Source organism: Bos javanicus, chromosome 13 (genome assembly GCF_032452875.1).
Source record: "Bos javanicus breed banteng chromosome 13, ARS-OSU_banteng_1.0, whole genome shotgun sequence".
NCBI classification, from domain to species: domain Eukaryota; kingdom Metazoa; phylum Chordata; class Mammalia; order Artiodactyla; family Bovidae; genus Bos; species Bos javanicus.
Window position 1 is genome coordinate 31373605 of NC_083880.1, and position 22545 is coordinate 31396149.

Below are 22545 nucleotides of genomic sequence, written 5' to 3' on the forward strand. Positions count from 1 at the left end.
CCTGATAGAACCTGCTCCCACTCCTACTCCTGGACTTTCCCAGCTGAACTCTTAATGGCCTCCACTTTGTTTGCTCTGCTCCTGGAGTGAAACAGGTGCTCTGGCATCCTCGCTATTGTATCTGCTGTTTCCTTTGCCTGGAATGTTCTCCTGTTTATTCACGTGGTTTCATTCCCCTCTGTTCTTTTAGGTCTTGACTCAAACATCACTGACTCAGTAGACTTCCCTGACCACTCCCCTCCCCATGTGAGATCTTAGTTTCCCCACCAGGGATCTAACCTGCACCGCCTGCATTGGAGGGTGAAGTCTTAACCCCTGGACCACAGGGAAGCACCCCCAAGTCATCTTTGCGTCAGTTGATGGCTCAAGCCTAGCACCTCAGCCATCCTCGACTGCCGTGCCTCCTTCTGAACCGCCATCGATTCTGCTCCACCTTCATCCTCTGTCCCAAGGGCTCCATCTCCAGTGTCCCCACAGTGGTCCCTCTCACCTGTGCTGTTGTAACATTTCTCATAGCCCTGACTCCACAGAGCATTCTCCCCCAAGCCGCCTGAACATCTGTAAGCTTAGAACAGGCAAAGATCCTGCTTGGCCTGCAATGTCCCTGGGGATCTCACTGCATCTTCAGTTATACTCACCCTCTTTAGCATGGTCTGCAAGCCTGCTCTTGTCTGGCCTGGGCTGCTCTTCACACTTGCCCACTCCTCTGAGGTGTGCTGTGCTTAGTCATTCAGTCATGTCCGACTCCTTGTGACCCTATGGAGGACTGTAGCCCCCCAGGCTCCTCTGTCCATGGGGATTCTCCAGGCAGGAATATTGGAGTCCAGGGATCTCCCAACCCAGGAATTGAACCCAGGTCTCCCTGTAACTCCTCCATCCCCTGGCAAATCTCTCTGAGCTGCTCCTCTTGCCAGGAGCTCTCTCCTCAGCCCTTGGATGGCCCACTCCTCATCATAGGATCTCCGCTCAGATGCCACCCCCTCAGAGCCCAACTCTACCTAGTGGGCACTCCCCCAGTATCTTCCTGTTCTCTTCTCTAACTATAACCAAGACCTACCTTGTTTATTGCTTATTTACTTCTTCCGGTCTCTCGCCCATAAAGCATATAAACCTGTGGGTGGGCGAGGGGACCTCTGACTATTCCCTGTATGTCACCAGCACCCAGAACAACCCCCAGGCAAAGGCGCCTTCAGCAAATGCCCTTCAGCATGTGTTGAAATAGTGAGTGCTTGTATTTTCTCAAACACGTCACTAGAAGACAAAGTGTTCTCCATCTGAGCAATCCCTATTGCACTGCTAAAACACATATCTGTGTGGATCCAAACATGGAACTGAGAACAGAACCATGGTGTGTTGTTAAGCCTCAGCATCGCCATGATCCCTGACATTATTTTAAAATGCTGGGAATACATCAAACAGAAATGGTTAAAAACAGTCTTGTCAAAATAAACACAAAAATAAATTTCCCACTAGATGGCACTGTGTCTCTCCTTGAACATGATTTTAATAAAATTTTAGTAAGATTTTAAAGCCGAAAGAGACTGAGGGGCTGAGTTATCTAATCCCCTCATTTTACAGAAGAGCAGATTTGCCAAGTTTTAGGCGGTGTACTTGTTCTGGTAAACAAGTTAGGTTTTTATTATAACCATCGCTGCCTGTATAAAATCATGTTCATATCAACAAGCGTTTTTATTCCTGGTGCTGTGTATCAGGCCTCCGAGCTAGGTCCTGTCTATACAAGGATGCATAAGCACTTCCCATACCTTTAAGACACTAATTTGACTCAGAGATTAATGAGAAGAGGTTCATAAATTAAATATATGTGTGTGTGAGTTATACATAAAATAGAGAAAAAAGAGTGCTATAGCAGAAGAGTTCAGTGTATGAGGGGAACTCATACGATTGAGTCAGGACAGACCCCATACAGACGCCTCAACTGTGAGTAGAGGCCTTCCAGACCGAGACAACAGGAAGGGTACCCCGGGCAGATGCATCCAGGTGTGGAAGGCCACAGAAGGACAGAAGGCCTGACCTGTTTCAACACCTCCCTGCCCTGTGGCCCACCGGCCTGAGGTGAGAGAACAGGTGTGGGGCCAGGGAGTTCACTGGGACAAGGCCGATGCTTCATATGCTTCATGCGAAGGGCCTTGTATCTCCTACAGGAGTTGTAAGATCTGATTTGGGTTTTAAATGGATAAGTGGGCGAAGTGATGGAAAGAGATTACAGTAAGTCCCCAACATACAAATGAGTTCCATTCCAAGAGTGCGTCTGTTACGTCCAATTTGTTCGTTAAGTCCAACAAAGTTTGCCTAGGTACCCAATTAACACAAGCAGCTATATAGTTTGGTACTGTATGAGGTTTATATAGTATAACAGCTGGCATACAGGGGCTGGCACACACAATCTCATCTTTGAAAGCTCACAATTTGAAGGTTCGTATGTACAGGACTTTGGAGGAGGCAATGGCACCCCACTCTAGTACTCTTGCCTGGAAAATCCCATAGATGGAGGAGCCTGGTGGGCTGCAGTCAATGGGGTCGCTAAGAGTCGGATAAGACTGAACAACTTCACTTTCAATTTTCACTTTCATGCATGGGAGAAGGAAATGGCAACCCACTCCAGTGTTCTTGCCTGGAGATCCCAGGGACGAGGGGGCCTTATGGGCTGCCGTCTCTGGGGTCGCACAGAGTTGGACACGACTGAGGCGACTTAGCAGCAGCAGCAGCATGTAGAGGACTTACTGAATAACCACGCCCAGCATCCAGCTGGTGTTCGCATTACTTCACTCACTGCCACAGTAAGATTTCTCCTAATGGAGCTGAAATAGGACAGATGATAGAGGCTCTGGACTCCTGTGTAGGCCAGGCCAGGGTTTTTTCCCTGACGACGCCACGTCTCCACCGTAAACTTGGCAGGGCGGCTCTGTAGAGGCTTGCAGGAAGTGCACCGTGCAGCGCTGCAGGCGGGGGCTCTTACTCGGACGAGGTCAGCAATGGCGTCCTGAGGACCTCCCTGAGGCCCCACACCATCACCAGCAGCTGCGTGGTGCATTCTGGGAGCACACGTCACTGCCATACCGCCTAGACCTGGAGCTTGAATTAAGTTCTAAGTCTTGTGAATGGAGAAAAGTGCTAAGAGGAATTCCATGTTTTCTCAGCTTTTAAACCTCTTTAACAGTGGTGCAGGTTAGAATCTATTTAAGACCCTGAAGGAACTGCAGAAATAATCTGGTGGAAGATAACTTCTGATGATAGCTACTGCCAGATCCTCCCTGATTGGAGCAGCTAAAGAAAGTAGGAAAGGAGATTTGGGAATTTTAACTTATATGAATTTTTAATGCATGAGGGCAAGAGGTTTTGATATTGGGCTTTAATTCTTTTTAAATTTAACTCCGTAATTTTCCCTGGTGATCCTTGGGTCAAGAAGATCCCCTGGAGAAGGGAATGGCAACCCACTCCGGTATTCTTGCCTGGAGAATTCCATGGACAGAGGAGCCTAGTGGGCTACAGTCCATGGGGTCCCAAAAAGTTGGACACATTGAACTGAACAATTAACACTTTCATTTTCTCTTTCATAATTTTAGACATCAGTTTCCTTAGGACTTTATCTTTGAACATTTTCCTGGGAATGTGATAACAAGAGAATTTTAATAGTCTTATTTGAAGACTATGTAGCATCTCAGAGTATCTTCATGAATTCTTTTATCTTACCGTGAAACATCTGACAGAGTCTGCTGGACAACAGGCCTAGGTATAATTTGGAATGAGAATGAGAGTAAATTTTTAGGTTTGGGGTTGAACTCAGATACTTTATAGAATCTTTTGGGGAAAATGTTATCTTGGTCCTAGTGGTTCTAGGTTTTTATTATAACCATCGCTGCCTGTATAAAATCATGTTCATACCAGCAAGCGTTTTTATTCTTGGTGCTATGTGCCAGGCTTGGTGCTATGTGCCAGGCTTGGTGCTCTGTGCCCTGGTTCTAGAGCTTGGTCCAAGCTCTAGAAGAGCTTGCAAAGGAGCAATGAAGAGAATCAGCTCTAAATGCAGGAGTTTTTAATATAACAACAAAAGTAGTATTGTTATATAAAATCAATAATATTATTAATATGATTATTATGTAATTTCAGGCTCTTTTCCAGTGCTTATGACGGTGTTGGGAATATAGTAAGTACTCAAATTAACATTCATTGAATGAGTAAATGGATAGTAGGTGCTATCTTATAAGGATGAAGACCTGATGCCCAATTACTGACCTTCTCCCCAAAACTGGACAGCCCCCTCCTCCCATGGCTGATCACAGACTGATGGTTGAGCCTAGTGGGTTAAGACAAAGGTTTTCCATGAGAACGGTATCATCTAGGAAGTGTTTTGCAAAAGTTTGGTGTTCTTGGCTCATCATAGTAGTCTGAGGCTGAAACTGGTACTTAGTGTTTAGAAGCCACACTGCAGAATTCCAACAAAATTCACAGGACAGATATGCAATATATCCCACATACCTATGAATGTCCTGCCAGACACGTGTGTAAGAAAACTGTTTAAAATCATTTGGTCCCAGAACCTAAGCTCATTCTGTATATAAACACAAAAATATTTTGCACTACTTTAGTAAGAACCAAATTTCCAAGAAGGCAATTATTATATAAGTTGAGGGAAGACTATAGTTTGTTTTATCTGGAACTATTTGATTTGAATTTTGGAAATTCATATTGTGGATGGGTACTGCCATTATCTTTTAAGTTGCAAATAGAGCCTATGTACTCATACCAGTCCACATTTCTATGTATGCATTTGTCATGATTCCAGGATTTTAGTACTTAATCAAGTGACTTAGCATAGTCACATCAGAGCATTTACATGTTGATATACACACTATTTTATGGGTTTTCCTTTTATTTCTCCTTTTCAAAGCCTTTAGCATAATTGTAAATTGAAATTATATGTGGCTAGGCTATGGCACAGATGAGCTTTCAGATGGTCAAAGGATCATTAGACAATACTGGTTATTCCAAGGGGCACTGACTGCATTGAGAAGAAGCTGGGCAGTGTTAGAAAGAAGCCCCTCCTTTTCCTGTTTCATGTTTCCTAGCAAAGGAATGTCAGTTATGGTCACAAAACTGAGTCCTCTTTGCTGTTTGACTCACTGGTCTCCACAAAGGAATGACTTAACTGATGAATAGGCTGGTGTTCAGAAGCGGGGTATACATCATGCGGCTTGCTTCCCCTCTTCACCCACTTCTCTGTGGTAACCAATCACCCACTGGAAGCTTGCTTTTGTGCTGTTTATCTGAAATTCAGCTCAGCCATCCCATCTAGAATGTCTTTCTGAACCCTGGAGTGACAGCACTCATACTTTGGTGTTTTGCTCTATTTTTCTGTGTTTATCACATGTATTGGCTTTGCCATGTTATCCGTCTCATCCACTTACAGCTCCATGATTGAAGCTTATCTTTGATTCTCATACCTCAAGTGCCAGGCACAATGCCCAACACATAATCATGCCATGTGACTCTTCAGGGAATGGATGTGATGTCAATTTCAACAGCAACCACTCAGTGAAATACATAATTCTCTACTTATTGCGGTTATCTTTTTGTTGCTACTACTGTTGTAGTTGTTTTTCTTAGCCATACTGGGTGGCTTGCAGGATCTTAGTTCCATGACCCAGGCCCTCGGTGGTGAAAGCCCAAATTCCTAACCACTGGACTGTCGGGAAGTCCCCTACTGCAGTTATGTTAATAACTTTCCAAGTCAACCCTTTCAAAACAATAATGATATAATTACAAATGAATAAAGGATTTGGCATGTTTTCACTTAAATATCTACCTACAGAATTAAATTAACTTTTCTAAAAAGTGATTTGATTAGAATCTCTAAGAAACAGTCTAAAATGAGCCCAGTGTCCTATTTATCACAGTGAATCTCTTTAATAAAGGTACCTCCAGGCCTCACATTCCGAGAACTGTCCTGTGATCTGCCAGATTCATATAAGCTGGAAATGGTGCCAATTGAGAGAAACTGCTTTCCCAAAAAGAAAAACAAAAGTAGATCTGAACAGAATTTCTTTTAAAAAAGAAAGGGCATTTTATATTGAAGCCAGAGAATAGCTCCTTGTTTTCAATATTGTTATGTCTGTCCTAAATAGCTTGAAAACATCTATAAAATTAATAGTTCTTTTAATTTAAAAACAATTTTTTGCCACCCCATACAGCCTGTGGGATCTTAGTTAGTTCTCCAACCAGGGACTGAACCTGGGCCCTCAGCAGTGAGAGCAGAGACCCAACCACTGGACTGTCAGGGAGCTTCCAAGAGTTCTTTTAATTGTATTATCAAATCACACATAGAAGCATACCTTGAGAATAAATCCAGTCAGCCTCCTCCTGGCACAACCACATTCTAAACATCCCCCTTGTATTTACATTCATAATAATGTATATGTAAATCAATTATTCATAATATTTTAAGAAAAGGAGATTCTACAGACTTTGTGACCATGTAGAGTCACCCAAAGTGAGGAAAAAAGAAATAAATTTATTTACAAATTATATGACAGGCACAGTACTAAATGCTCTAACATACCTTATCTTTATCCTCAAAACAGTCTTGCAAGACAGGTACAATTGTGTGATTTTGTTTGTTCGTTTTTCAATAGATGGAGTGATGAGAATCAGGGACATTAGGAAATTTGTCAGGTGGCAAAGTTGGGTTTGAGTCCGTATTACCTGCCCTGAAAATGTATTTATCCTCTGGTAAAATTAGCACTCAAACAGCCTTGAACAGCCTTGAGCAGCTCATTGCTGCTCTGGCCACTCTGGTCTCATTCCAGACAAGAAGAATTCACCCTGATCTGACATTTCTTGTTATCTGTAGTCTTTCATGAATTCCTTCTGATCTGGCTTCTGTCCCAATACTTTATTTAAATGGTTGTCATCCAGTCTAATGAGTTTTTCTTTATCTTAACCTTTCCTGGCCTCTAATTTACAATTTAATAGTACTGACCATCCATCCTTGGTAAAAGACTTTTCTCCCTTGACTTCAGTGATAACTGCATTATTCCTGGTTGGTACATTTTTCTGTGACTTGTCTGTTTCTCTTCCTGATTCTTCTGTCCTTTCCAGCTGTCTCACCCTGGACCTTTCCTGGAGTTGAGCGGGAGCCTGGCTGTTCAGTGCCATGCTGTCTCTCTCAAAGAAGCATCTCTCCTGACTTAAGAAACTCTCTTTGCTGCCTTCTCTCTATTTATGCCACTGCCCCCTTGCTGGAGCTCTGGCATTCTCCCCTGGTCAATTTCACTTGTCGGCCCTGCCATCATCCAAATTAAACTGATTCCTGCAAAACCGTGGCCTCCTCCTAAGAGTACTGACATTCTTTTGGTCTTCTGGGCATGGTGCTTTTCACAGTGAAAATATAAGACTGTCTATAATTAAGTGCCCTGGTAGTTCAGACAGTAAAGCGTCTGCTTACCACGTGGGACACGAGGGTTAGATCCCCTGGGTCGGGAAGATCCCCTGGAGAAGGAAACGGCAACCCACTCCAGTACTCTTGCCTGGAAAATCCCATGGATGGAGGAGCCTGGTAGGCTACAATCCATGGGGTTGCCAAGAATCAGACATGACTAAGCGACTTTTCTTTCTTTCTTATAATTAAGTGCTCAAATGTGTATTTTGTCTATGACTTTTCTCCCCTTTCTTTTAAAACCAATTTCTGCAAAATTTAAGATGATTTTTGAACTTAAGTTTCTCTCACATCCAGCTTGTCATCAGCACCATCTCTGCACCCTCCTCACTTAAAGGTAATTTCTTCCTGGGCTCCTAACTCCAGCCTCTCCCCGGACCATCCACTCAGAATGCTGAGTCATCTTTCTTAAATACTGTTCTCATCTTATGACTCATTGGAAAACGTGCAATCACTTCTTATTTCCAACTACATAAAATCTAAATGCACTAGCTTGATGTTCTAGATCCTTTATAATCTGGGTATTTCTCCACCTATCCAGTCTTATTTTTTGCTCTGCTTTAACAATAATCTGCCCTGATAAAGTCAACCTCTTCACTCATTCAACTTCAATGCCTTTTCTGCCTCACCTAGAATGCCCTCTGTCCCAACTTGAACAAAGGTTCTCTTCATTCTATGTATCTTTCTTGTTCCCACCAAATCATCATGAACCATCCTCCCTTTTAAACTTGCTCATGGCTTCCAGCCTATGCCCAGTGTACTTGAATATCAACTCTCCTGAACTACCTGGTGTTGATTCGCATGTATCATCCTTTAACTGTGCAACCAACTTTAAGCTCCTCCTGAACAAAAATAGTGCCTGCTGTTTACCCCCAACAGTGTAGTGGAGTATATTGATTGATGCTGCTTAGCACTTTTAATCTAAATGCATATAGCCTGATAAATACAATGATTTAATATTAAAGAGTCATTTAAATATTAAAAAGTTTCTTGATTTACTTCTAATGGGACTTCAGAAGTAAGATATTTTTCACATCTAAAAGTAATATATTAAATAAGTAAATATCCAAACTTTAAAAATAGATGAAGGAAGGAGTGATGATTTGCATATAGACATTGTCATTTATTTTAGATTTTGCCTAAGATCCTTTGATAATGTCTTTCCAGAGGACCCATCGTACAGTAAATTATCTCTTGACAAGGCTTGGAGGAACAGTGAATCTTAAAGCTAATGTTAGAAGCTACACAAAATTTTTGACTCATTCCTGTCAGAGATTATTTTGATGTGAAGATAGGACAGTTGCAGTATCATTCATTACATCAGAGGACCCCCAGCCCTTAGGCCATGGACCGGTACTGGTCCATGGCCTGTTAGGAACCAGGCCACATAGCAGGAGGTGAGCAGTGAGCAAGTCAGTGAAGCTTCATCTCTATTTACACCTGCTTCCCATGGCTCGCATCACCACCTGAGCTCCGCCTCTGATCAGATTGGCTGCAGGATTTGATTCTCATAGGAGCATGAACCCTAAGCCCAAAAGTCAAGGCAGAATATCCTGAGATTGCCACAAAACAGAAATAAGAAAGAAAGTGAAGTCACTCAGTCGTGTCCAACTCTTTGTGACCCCATGGACTGTAGCTTACTAGGCTCCTCTGTCCATGGAATTTTCCAGGCAAGAATACTGGAGTGGGTTGCCATTTCCTTCTCCAGGGGATCTTTCCAACCCAGGGATTGAACCCAGGTCTCCCACACTGCAGGCAGATGCTTTAGTATAATAAATATAATGCACTTGAATCATCCTGAAACCATCTTCCACTGCCCTCATCCATGGAAAAACTGTCTTCCACGAAACCCATCCCTGGTGCCAAAAAGGTTGGAGACTGCTGCTTTAATCATCGAAGAACAGGTCATTTAAACAATTAATAGTACTCACAACTTTCAGGACTTTATGTGTGGTATAAACTGGAATACATCATGAAAAAGTCGGATTAGAAGACTCTTGTTAAAGAACACAATAGCTTTACCTTGACATAATCATAAATGCATCTTCGCAAAGTAGTTGCTGCCTCCAGAGCAAATGTATGGAAGGTGAGTTTGATGACTTTGTTCACGGGGGCAGTGATGAACCACACACAGTTTAAACCCTTGTCATACCTCCCATTGGAATCAGAATCAGGGGAGGCAAAGGAATGGTCGGAACCTGTCAGATAACCACCACATCCTTGCTGAGGCCCTGTGTTAAAACAAAAAAAGACACATCAATATGCAGAGCAAAGAAAGTGACTCTTAAATTTTATGAGGAGGATTTTTAAAATCATATAGTTTCTGTCTTCTGTCACACTTTGATGAACATTATCAGGTTGTTTGCAGGCTTCATCGAGCTTATGCAAGCGCAGGTGCCCCCTGCCTTAGCTTCTTTGTTATTTATTTCCTCTTCAATCACTGATCTGTCAGCCTCTACCAACTCACATCTAGTTGCCTAGAAAAGTGGGTAAACAGATATGGTCCTACACGCATTTTTAGAATGCTTGATATGATTTACCGGAATTTTTTCTACCCTTGCAAAATCCAATTTTATACAAAATAAAGTATTTTGCATAACAAAACTGATGGAAACTGTGAACACGTTTTACCTTTATGTTCTGCTTTCATGAACACTATCAGATTGAAAACTGAATTTAAGAAGAATTTCCCCCACATGCCAAGAAAATTGGCTCTCAAGATATCTTTTATTTAAATAGCCTGGTAGGAAGAGGCTGAGAGGCATTTAACACTCCATTCCACTTAATATTAAACTGTACTCTATATTTGAATCCTTCTTTTTCCAAAAATATGGGGAAGCTGAAGAAGAGGAACTTTGAGAAAAATATATACTTTGAAATGAAAACTCTGAAATTCAGAATAAAAATACAAAAGAGAGATAAGAATACTCTCACTGCTTAGTTATGAAAAAAATATGGCACAGACTCCTCAGAGCACAGGATTTAGTTTTTTCCACTCCACAGCCTAAGTTGATGCTTTGGAAAGGAAGAAAAACTTTATTAGTAATTTTGAAATGAATACATGAGACTGAATTAAGGTTAAAACAGCTCTAGGAGGAATGGAGATGAAATAGGCATTCAAAGTAGTATTCATAAAGCTTGCAATCTACACAAATACTCAGCATTACAAGTTGCATAGTTAAATTCACTGACAGTGGTCTTCCATTTATTTACCTGTCTCATTTCATTTAATACTAATATTAATGTTAATGTTAAACGTGAAAGGGTTGCTTTCAACATTAGGGGGCGCTACGGTTCAGGACTTGGCTCTTGGCAGGAAAGGCAAACAATGGCTGCCCACACGGGATGCAAAAGATACCAAATGCTCAGGGCGTTTTCCAGCATAGGCGCCTTATTTAGTAAGTCAAGCTACCCTGTCACAGCTTCTAAGTGAAGTACAACTACAGATTATTTGCGCTCTCACGTGTTTCCTGGCGTTGAAATGCTTCCAAACGTCCAGTCCCTGATATATCCATAAGCAGCATCTGGAGCAAAATTATTCTGAAACCCTAAGCAATGCTAATCACTCTATTCCTATGAAAGTGAAGTGAAAGTCGCTCAGTCGTGTCCGACTCTTTGTGACCCCATGAACTATACAGTCCATGGAATTCTCCAGGCCAGAATACTGGCGTGGGTAGCCATCCCCTTCTCCATGTTGTCTTCCCAACCCAGGGGCTGAACCCAGGTCTCCCACATTGCAGGCAGATTCTTTACCAGCTGATCCACTATGGATTCCTAGGCAACAGGTCTGCAAAGTGAAGAAAGAAATGGAGATTGCACAGTTTTTGCTCCAGTGTGGACTGACTGTTACTAAAGGCAACCACTTAAGCTTATTGAAAAGCCTGACACGGAAGAACAATTACTAAGGGTATTAATGAATTGAGAAATTCATTTACCTATTAAATAACGTTTTGTTTGTTAGTCAAGGAAATATATTTATTATTTCTTAATTTTTGTTGGTGTGTTGTTTGTTTACAATGTTGTGTTAGTTTCAGGTGTACAGCAAAGTGAATCAGTCATACGTATACATACACCCACTCTTTTTAGATTCTATTCCCATATAGGCCATTACAGAGTATTGAGTAGAGTTTCCTGTTCTATACAGTAGATTCTTATTAGTTACCTGTATTTATATTTAGTGTTGAGATGGGAAAAGATGAATGGTATTCCGATAGCAGTGATGTCATATATCTATAATGATGATACCATTTAGAAATCACAGGTGCCATAAAAGTGGCAGAGGTAAATTTTGCAAGAAAGGGAGACTATTATTTCAGGCCAAGAGGATCTAGAATGTTCAAGGAAGAGGTGACATTTGATCTGTATCTTAAAGGATAAACTGGACAAGACCATAGAGAAATGAGGTTGGTATTGGCAAGTCCAGGCTGAAAGAGTTTGTAACCAAAGGTTAAATGGACAAGGATTTACATTTATAGAATTTGATCTATAGACTTTATTCTATAGCTAGTAGGGATTCACTTGAAAGGTTTTTGATCAGAGGAGTGGTAGGGTCAGGATGAATGCACTTTCTCATCAAGTCCAATCTAGAAATGCATCTGGAGGAGATGAAACCAGACCTGAGCATATGGCTGTGGTCTGAGCTGGAGGAAGTAGGGGAAGTGAGAATTGGAGGTCTGTACTCAGGAAAACTGGACTGCTGGGCTTTAGTCTATTAATACATCAGCTCCAACAACTAAATGCTATTTTTTAAAAAACTTAAGCTATATGTTTTAATCACCATTTGCTTATTAATTGTTACTAGTTAAGTTAATAAGGATAGAATGACAATTACACTGAGCACTGCAAGTGCCGTTATACACACTTATTGCTGATATATACAAGATAAGATACACACTTATTAGATACAAGACTACTCCTATTGCTACTACTGCTACTAATGTCTTAAGAAAGAGACACCCTGCCTTCAGGAAATCCCAGAGCAGAATCCACAGCTCACTGATGTGCACTGGCACAGGCTTAGTGGGAGACTGTGTGATTCCTAACTCTTCAGTCTGTCTCTCTGCAGTGCTCTAGAATGGACAGAGTATATTTTTCTGTCCACTTGATGCTAGATTTGACTATGTGACTTGCTTGAGACAATGGAATATCAGCGGCCATGAAGTAGGAAGAGCACATTTAAATGTGCTGATGCTCTTTGCCTTGGACTTTTGTGCTTGTGTGATCCACCAAGAGCTCATGCCCTGGGGACTTGCATGGAAAGCAGACCCAGCCCTAGCCTGTACTGTAGAGCCAAACACACTCAACTTGCTTCCTGAAACATGCAGGCAAACCAGCCTGACGATCCATAAGTAATAAAATTAATATTCCAGGTATAAGCCACTGCATTTTGGATAGTCTGTTATACGGCATTATTGTGGCAGTAACTGACCAATATAAAAATAGCTTTTTCCAGTTATCAAACTATAATAGAGTACATTGACTCATAAAATGAACACACAGAATAAAGAAAATGGAGAACTAAAATTATTGTCAGATAATCCTGGCCCAAATAGTCAAATAACTGAAGTAAATATAACATTATATGAGTGAGTTATATAATTCAATGTATGAGTAAACATATTATATGAATAAATAGTTGAATAATTGAGGTAAACACAATATGATATGAGTAAATATCTTTCAGTGTTTGTGGCATAGGAAATGGAATGGTTATACTTGCTCTGATTCCCCACTTTGATATTTAAACCTAGCATAACTGCTCTGTGCTTCTGCCCCTCCTAAGGCAAGATGGAAGTGGAAACCTATGTCTTGAGGAAACATAAAGACGAATATTATCAAAGGAAGGGTTCTTTACCAAAAAGTACTATTGCCATGTAACTATTTCTGAATTTCAACAATAGTAGGATACAGGGGAAGAAAAAGGCAGAATTCTGTAACAGTGAAATAGTGTCATATATTTGTTTACTATATTGGTATTTTAGAATTCCTTTTTTGAGCTAGTTTATGACCTTAACCTTGACATGTTCTTTAGGATCACAAACTCACCATCTTTCTTGTCACTACTCATGTTTCTACTGTCCAGCCAGCTCCCACCCATCAGCAACTTCCTCGTCAGTCAAGTTGTGTCAGAAGCACTCTGGAAGACCCACTCTGTGCCAGAGAACAAATGTCACTCTAATCTCCTAACCAAAGAAGAAACACTTCCTACAAAAGAGCTCTGTCTTTAGAGAAAGCAAATGTTGGTTGGGCTTCCCTGGTAGCTCAGCTGGTAAAGAATCTGCTTGCAACGCGGGAGACCCTGGTTTGATTCCTGGGTTGGGAAGATCCCCTGGAGGAGGGATAGGCTACCCACTCCAGTATTCTTGCCTGGAGAATCACATGGACAGAGGAGCCTGGTGGGCTACAGTCCACGGGTTTGCAAAGAGTCAGACATGACTGAACGACTAAGCACAATGTTTGGCTAAAGAAATATTGGAAATACAAACTCACAGAAAGCATTGAGATCTGGGTCCAGATCTACTTAATTAAAAATCAGTAACTGAATCCTCAATTGTCTCCCTCCAATTATGAAACTTCAGAGTGAAGTTCAAGCCAGAATAAATCTGATGATAAGAAATAGCTATCTTATCTAAGAGAAAACATCTGGAAGGCTTCAGTGGAGGCAGATACATTTCTAAACAATTATCTTGAGAACTGACATTTCTGCAGCTGACATTGGAGGAGGCTGACATTTTATAGAGGTCTTCTGGATAGGATCTCCATCCATCTCTGGACAACCGCTACTTGGACAGATAGTCGCAGGCCAGCTGGACTTTCAGATAAGGATCAGCCTGACTTCAGGCATTTTCCTGTTCCCCAGCGTGTATTTGAAGGGAGCAGAACATAAGCACAGGAAACAGAACACAAACGCATTTAAAGCTGGTGCCTTAGGGAAATGGGAGTTCCATAATCCTGTCTTTGAGTATATCTTACTATGATTTTCAAAGCTGCAGTGTATAAGTGCCCTATAGCAGTGAATTCATTTAAAAAGTTCAACTAAGCTTCAGATGAACATGTCTTGCCTTTTTCACTAAAAGTAAACTGGAGCTGTTATTCTACTCCCTGGGCTTCCCTGATAGCTCAGTTGGTAAAGAATTCACCTGCAATGCAGGAGACCTGGGTTCAATTCCTGGGTCAGGAAGATCCCATGGAGAAGGGAAAGGTTACCAACTCCAGTATTCTTGTATGGTGAATTCCAAGGACTGTATAGTCCATGGGGTTGCGAAGAGTCAGACACGACTGAGCAACTTTCACTTCACCACTTCACTTCACCACTTCACTTCACGTCATTCTACTCCCTAACCCTAAACATCATCAACTACAAGGACAATTCAGTCACTTAGTCGTGTCCAACTCTTTGTGACCCCATGGACTGCAGCACGCCAGGCCTCCCTGTCCATCACCAACTCCAAGAGTTTACTCAAACTCATGTCCATTGAGTCGGTGATGCTATCCAACCATCTCATCCTCTGACGTCCCCTTCTCCTCCTACCTTCAATCTTTCCCAGCATCAGGGTCTTTTCAAATGAGTCAGTTCTTTGCATCAGGTGGCCAAAGTATTGGAGTTTCAGCTTCAGCATCAGCCCTTCCAATAAATATTCAGGATTCATTTCCTTTAAGATGGACTGGTTTGATCTCCTTGCAGTCCAAGGGACTCTCAAGAGTCTTCTCCAACACCATAGTTCAAAAGCATCAATTCTTCAGTGCTCAGCTTTCTTTAGTCCAACTCTCACATCCATGCATGAGTACTGGAAAAACCATAGCTTTGACTAGATGAAACTTTGTTGGCAAAGTAATGTCTCTGCTTTTTAATATGCTGTCTAGGTTGGTCATAACTTTCCTTCCAAGGAGCAAGCATCTTTTAATTTCATGGCTGCAGTCACCATCTGTATTGATTTTGGAGCCCCAAAAATGAAGTCTCTCACTGTTTCCATTGTTTCCCCATCTATTTGCCATGAAGTGATGGGACCAGATGCCATGATCTTCGTTTTCTGAATGTTGAGTTTTAAGCCAACATTTTCACTCCCCTCTTTCATTTTCATCAAGAGGCTCTTTAGTTCTTCTTCACTTTCTGCCGTAAGGGTGGTGTCATCTGCATATCTGAGGTTATTGATATTTCTCCTGGCAATCTTGATTCCAGCTTGTGCTTCTTCCAGCCCAGTGTTTCTCTTGATGTACTCTGCATATAAGTTAAATAAGCAGGGTGGCAGTATACAGCCTTGATATACTCCTTTCCTAATTTGGAACCAGTCTGTTGTTCCATGTCCAGTTCTAACTTTTGCTTCCTGACCTGCATACAGATTTCTCAAGAGGCAGGTAAGGTGGTCTGGTATTCCCATCTCTTGAAGAATTTTCCACAGTTTGTTGTGATCCACACAGTCAAAGGCTTTGGAATAGTCAATAAAGCAGAAATAGATATTTTTCTGGAACTCTCTTGCTTTTTCGATGATTCAACGGATGTTGACAATTTGATTTCTGGTTCTTCTGCCTTTTCTAAATCCAGCTTGAACATCTGGAAGTTCATGGTTCACATACTGTTGAAGCCTGGCTTGGAGAATTTTGAGCATTACTTTGCTAGCTTGTGAAATGAGTGCAATTGTGCGGTAGTTTGAGCTTTCTTTGGCATTGCCTTTCTTGGGACTGGAATAAAAACTGACCTTTTCCAGCCTGTGGCCACTGCTGAGTTTTCCAAGTTTGCTGGCATATTGAGTGACCAAGGACATGAGTTTGAGCAAATTCTAGGAGACAGTGAAGGACAGGGAAGCTGCAGTCCGGGGGTCACAAAGAGTCAGACAGTACCGAGCAACTGAACCACCACCACCTTAAACAGACACCACCTTTTAAGTGTCGTATTTATGTTTGCAAGAAAAAAAAAATCTAAATTCTAAATGGTTTCTGTATCCTGAGTTAGGCTTTTTGTTTGTTTTTAGTAATTTCACTCAAGATTGACTTACCTTAAACATCTCATTTTGAGACTCAGTCTAGTTTAACATAGAATATGTACTTAGTCCTGTGATATTTGGGACACATTAAGCTAAAATACTAACAGAAACATAATTTCAGTGGTTAATCATGAGCTATAGTCACAAGAAAAAGAGCCATGCAATGCATAGAGAATTTAAGGTAAGGAAAAGGATATCATTAACTTTTAATTTATTTTGCATTAGTTTGGTATTACTGAAAACACTTTATGTATGCATTAATAGTCTCTTCATGAAAATGAAGGGCACTTCATGAAAATCAGTCTCACCAATTTGAAATTTTTAAAATGCCTTATTAAGTAATACATAGTGATATAATCATGTCAATTGATGCAGGAAGAGGACTGACAAGATCCAACATACATCATGACATAAACTCAGAAAACTAGGAATAGAAAGGAGTTTTCTCAACTTGATAAAGAGCATCTATTGGGTTGATCCAACAATTCATTTGGGTTTTTCCACAGGCTATTACGGAAAAATACGAGCAAAATTTATGGCCAATCCAATGCAAAAAAACCTATAGTTAACACGGTACTTAAGGATGAAAACTATATGCTTTCCTCCTAAGATCAGGGACAAGACAAGGACATCTTTTTCTCACTACCATATTCAACAAAGTATTGGAAACTCTTGCTATCATAATAGACAAGAAAAAAAATGCAGACTGCAGAGGAAGAAATAGAACTGCTCCTATTTGCAGATGCAGAAAATTCCAAGGACTCTGCATAAAAATTCCTAGAATTAACAAGTGAGTTCAGCAAGAATTCATGATACAAGTACAATATACACAAAAGTCAATCACATTTCTATAAACTAACAATGAACATATGGAAAGTGAAATTAAAAACACAATTGTTTTAAAGAAGATAAAATACTTCGGTATACACTTGATGAAATATATATAGAATTTACATGCTGAAAATTACAAATTGTGGAAAAAAATTAAAGATCTACATAAATGGTGGGACATATGTATTTATGGATTGGAAGACTCAATCTAACAAAGATGTCAACTATTCCCCAAAATGATTCATAGTTTTAATTGTAATTCCTATCCAAACCCCAGCAAGATTTTTCTGTTGACATTAAGAAAGCTTATTTTAAAGCTCAAGATAATAGAACATTATTATCATCAAGATAATAGTATAACAGTAGTACACCAAGATAACAGAACATTATTCAGGGCTAAAAAATGAACTATCAAGCCATGAAAAGACATAGTAATATACAACTTAATGTATGTTAGCAAGTGAAAGAAGCCAATTTGAAAAGGCTATATACTGTATGATTCCATCTGGATGACATTCTGGAAAAGGCAAAACTAATGAGACAGTAAAAGGATCACTTATTTTAAAATTTACATTGAAAGGCACAGGCTCTTGAATTGCTTAAAACAATCTTGACAAAGAAGAATAAATTAGAAAGGATCAATCCACCTGTTACTATACAGCTACAGTCATCCAGATAGTATGATGTTAACAGAAAGTTAAATGGATTAATGGAAAAGAAGAGAACACCAGAAATAAGTTCACACAAATATGTCCAAGTGATTCTTTGTTGTTCAGTTGCTAATTCGTGTCCGACTCTTTTGCAACCCCAAGGACCATAGCCCATGAGGCTCCTCTGTCCATGGGGCTTCCTAGGCAAAAATACTGGAGTGAGCTGTCATTTTTCTCTTAGGAATCTTCCTGACCCAGGCATTGAACCTATGTCTCCTACCTGCTTGACAGATGGGATTCTTTACCACTGAGCCACTTGGGAAGCCCAAGTGATTCTTTACAAAGATGCAAAAGCAATTTAATGGAGGAAAGACAGTCTTATCAACAAATGCTGACAGAGAATTTGGACATTCAGAAGCAAAAACGAATTCCAACCTAAACCTCAGATCTTAAATAAAAATTAGTTCAAAACGGATCCTAAACATAAGTGAAAAATGTAAAACCATAAAACTTTTAGAGGAAATCAAAGTAGAAAATATTTGAGACCTCAGGATAAGTAAAGAGTTCTTAGCCTTGTTATCAAAACACTGTTCATAAAAGGAGAAACCAATATGCTGGATTTTGTCAAAATTAAAAACTTTTGTTCTAAGAAAAGCTCTGTTAAGAAGACAAAAAGGCAATCTATGGACTGGAGAAAATGTTTGCAAATCACATACCTGGAAAAGACAACTATTGAGAATACATGGAGAAGTCTCAAAAGCCAACAGTGGAAAAACAAATAACCCAGTTTGAAAATGGGAAAAAATTATGAACATATACTCCACCAAAGAAGATATACATGTGACAAATAAAGCACATGAAAACTCTTCACCATTAAGGAAATATAAATTAAAATCATAATGAGATGTTAATGCACATCTGTCAGAATGGTTAAAATACTCACCTACATGCACACACACTCAGCGATAGCTCACTGTAGAGTACCATACTCCACAATGGAGTGAGCACAGTGAGGGAAACCAGAGTGTGGACCACAGAAAGTGTTCTCTGACGACTTTCTAACCAAAATGATAGAACATAGATGACAATGAAATAGCATCTTAAAGCGCTGAATGAAAATAAGTGGCAACTAGACCTCTATATTCAGAGAAAAAAAACCCCACAAAATTTAAGACAGAATCAAGCTATTTTCAGAAAAACAAAAGCCAAAAGACATTTTTATCAGAATATTTGATATAAATTTAGCAAAGCACTAAAGGGAGTTCTTCATAAAGAAATAAATTTAAGCCAGATGGAAGCATAGAAATTCAGGAAGAAAAGAACAGTAACAATGGTACATATTAATTATGTAAAACAATAAAAATGTTTTATATGCTTAAAACATATGTAGAATTTAAATAATTAAATAATGGCTATTAATAGCACAGAAGACAGGAAGCGCATTAATGGATTTAAAATGTTGCATTTGTCATGTCATGGTAAAAGGACTAGTTTTAAACTAGATTCTGATGAGTAAAGGGGGAATGTTATAATCTCTAGGGTAATAACTAAGAGAAACTGCATACATAGATAATAGTATTTAAAACAGAGTGATAATTGATTAATTCAGAAAAAGCCAAAACAGATAGCTAAAGAAACATGAGAACATATAGGACAAACAGAAAACAATACAGTGGTCTATTTAAACCCAATAATGTTAGTAATTTTATCAGATGTAAATATGATACATTCTCCGATGGAAAGACAAAGAAACCAAAACGCAAATACATTCTTTGGAGTATAGAAATGTTCAAAGTGGAGAGATTGAAAAATAAGTCATGAATTGAAAGAAAGCTAGGGAAAGAAAGCTATACTAAGTCGGCAATAGTAGACATTAAGGCCAAAAAGAAAAAAGGGCCTTGCAGAATGACATAAGTCAATTCACCAGGAAGACACAATAATTTTAAATGTAGATGTGCCACACATTACATTGCCTCAAGTAAAATAAGACCAAAATTCTGAGCTTCTAATTGTCCTATATGGCTACCCACTGGATGACTTAGAGTCACCAAATTCTCCATACCAAAACCAAAAGTTCTTATTTCCTCCTGTGAAACCTGGTTCCCCCCTGTAAGTTTATATTTGAATAGTGGATATTGCCCAGAAACCTTAGTAGCATCATGCTTTCCCTTTTCCTCATTCCTGTTCAAAGACTATTGCGTCCTCTTGATTCTTCATCTTAAGTGCTTCTCCTTTCAACATCTTTATTTTTGCATTATCACTGTTCTCATCGTCCCCTGCCTAAATGACTGCAATGCTTTCCCAAATTTTCTCGGCCTAAAATGCTGCTCCTACTTCGAAACAGACCCTGATGCTGGGAAAGACTGAAGGCAGGAGGAGAAAGGGATGACAGAGGATGAGATGGTTGGATGGCATCACCGACTCAATGGACATAAGTTTGAGTAAACTCCAGGAGTTGGCAATGGACAGGGAGGCCTGGCATGCTGTAGTCCATGGGATCACAAAGAGTTGGACACAACTGAGAGACTGAACTGGACTGAACTGAACTGACCTGACTTCAGAACATCCTCCTCACAAGTGCTAGAATGTGCTTTCTAACCCAAATCATATTAGATCATAGGACTCTCCAGCCTCCAGACAATTGATGGTTCTCTTTGCTTGTGGTACACAGCCCAGCATGTCCACTGCTGCGTCTATCCTGTCTCAGCCCCTACTGTCCTCCACCAGAAACCCCAAAGCTTTACTAACAATGAGCAGGCCAGTCTGCAACCTCTGAAATGGGAAGCCTCTGCAACTTTGTACAAGCTTTTTCTTCTCCATAAAATGCCCATTTTCCCAACAAATGCCTTCTCAGCCTTCTGACTTACTATTATTTGTATCTAAAATGTATTCCATTCTAAATGAGTATCAGGGAATGTTTTAGTTTCCTCTCTACCACAGCTCTATGAGGTAGTTACTATTGGTAGCCCACTGTACAGATGAGAAAGTCAAGAGGATAAGTGACTGTTCATGGTCAAACTTGCTGGGACGTGTAAAGACTGAATCTGAACCTAGAAAATCTAGCTCTAGGGCTTGCACTATGTTTATGAAGCACTAACTACAAGTCAGGAGTCATCATTCTCTGCAGTGCTTTCTGGAACTTTTTTTTCCTGTGTTTTTAAAAAATTTTACTCAGTGTACTTCAGATCCCTTTCTTCCTGCCTCTGCTGTCCTCTGCACATACTTCTGACAAAAGCATTTGCCATGCATAATTTACAATTCTTTCCTGACTCTTGAATAAGATTCTCAAAAACCAGGACTTTGTTGAATTCATCTTTGTGTCCCCAAAGAAAAGCTCACTGCCTGCATAGAAAATGGTGAATGCTATTGAATAAGCAATTAAGGAATGCATAGAGAATATATAGATAGTTCTTACTGGATGGATCTTTGCTGTCTAATCTAAGTTTATACGGGGAAATCTTGGGGTTAAATATATTTCTTGAATTATAAAGCTGTAACTATGCTGCAAACATATTAGGCATGTGTTCGTGTGTGTGTATGTCTATATATAACTTTCTGGTTTTATGTATTAGCCTGTTTCAAAGCTAACTTAGTTGACTTTTGTGGCATATCTCATTGTGAAGAAACAATTAGCAGAACAACATCAAAAAATATCATCACAAGATTTGAAACACTGCCAAAGGGGTAGTTTTTTGTAGGAAAATGCTTGTTTAGCTAAAAACTTGAAGTTATAAGTGATGTTAGGTCTGTTTCTTAAGAAAATCCATTCTCCTAATGCTGAATTTCAGAAGGCAGAGAAAATATAAAAATTTTTAAAACACCAGACACTTTAACGTGCAGCAACACTACTTAGAAGTATGACTTTTCTCATCATTGACAAAGTCAAAAGCTAGAAAGAAATGAGAAAATGTTCTATTTAGAGAGAGCAGGATTAAGAGCAGTGTGCCATTCAACAGTCATAATATGTTACAATAGAAACGATGTGAAATTCATCGATCCAGACCAAATATACAATAGCGTCTAATAATGTAAACAAGGGCATGGAATTGTTTTGCTGTTCTCAGTGATACATTAGATTGCACATTATACTATTGATATTTAAATTCTATGACTCTGATGGCAGAGCTATTTAATGGCCACAGGGATTATTTCCCCAATTCTGCTCAAGATGTGCTAAGAGACCCTGCCAAGTCAATTTCTATGTAACTCTGTTTCCCAGTTGGTAAACTAGAGCATATAGTAAGAATGCCAATTAGGATTATAGCATAAAAGTAAATGCCCAAATTCCTTAATTTTGCTGGAATTTTGTGAAAGTGAAATTCGCTCAGTTGTGTCTAGCTCTTTGCGACCCCATGGTCTATACAATCCATGGAATTCTCCAGGCCAGAATACTGGATTGGGTAGCCTTTCCCTTCTCCAGGGGATCTTCCCAGCCCAGGGATAAAACCCAGGTCTCCCACATTGCAGGAGGATTCTTTACCATCTGAACCACAAGGGAAGCCGAAGAATACTGGAGTGGGTAGCCTATCCCTTCTCCAGGGGATCTTTCCAACCCAGGAATTGAACCGGGGTCTCCTGCATTGCAGGTGAATTCTTTACCAACTATTAGCCATGAGAATTTTGAGAAATT

General features: G+C 40.0%; 1 protein-coding gene across 1 annotated transcript in view; it reads right to left on the reverse strand.

The window, feature by feature from the left end:
- Positions 1-22545, reverse strand: part of CUBN (cubilin) — a 263943-nt gene that overhangs the window by 14751 nt on the left and 226647 nt on the right. Inside the window, exon 60 of the mRNA XM_061436135.1 lies at positions 9476-9684. Within this exon, the coding sequence (XP_061292119.1) occupies positions 9476-9684 (209 nt within the window). The remainder of the gene's footprint in view (positions 1-9475; positions 9685-22545) is intronic.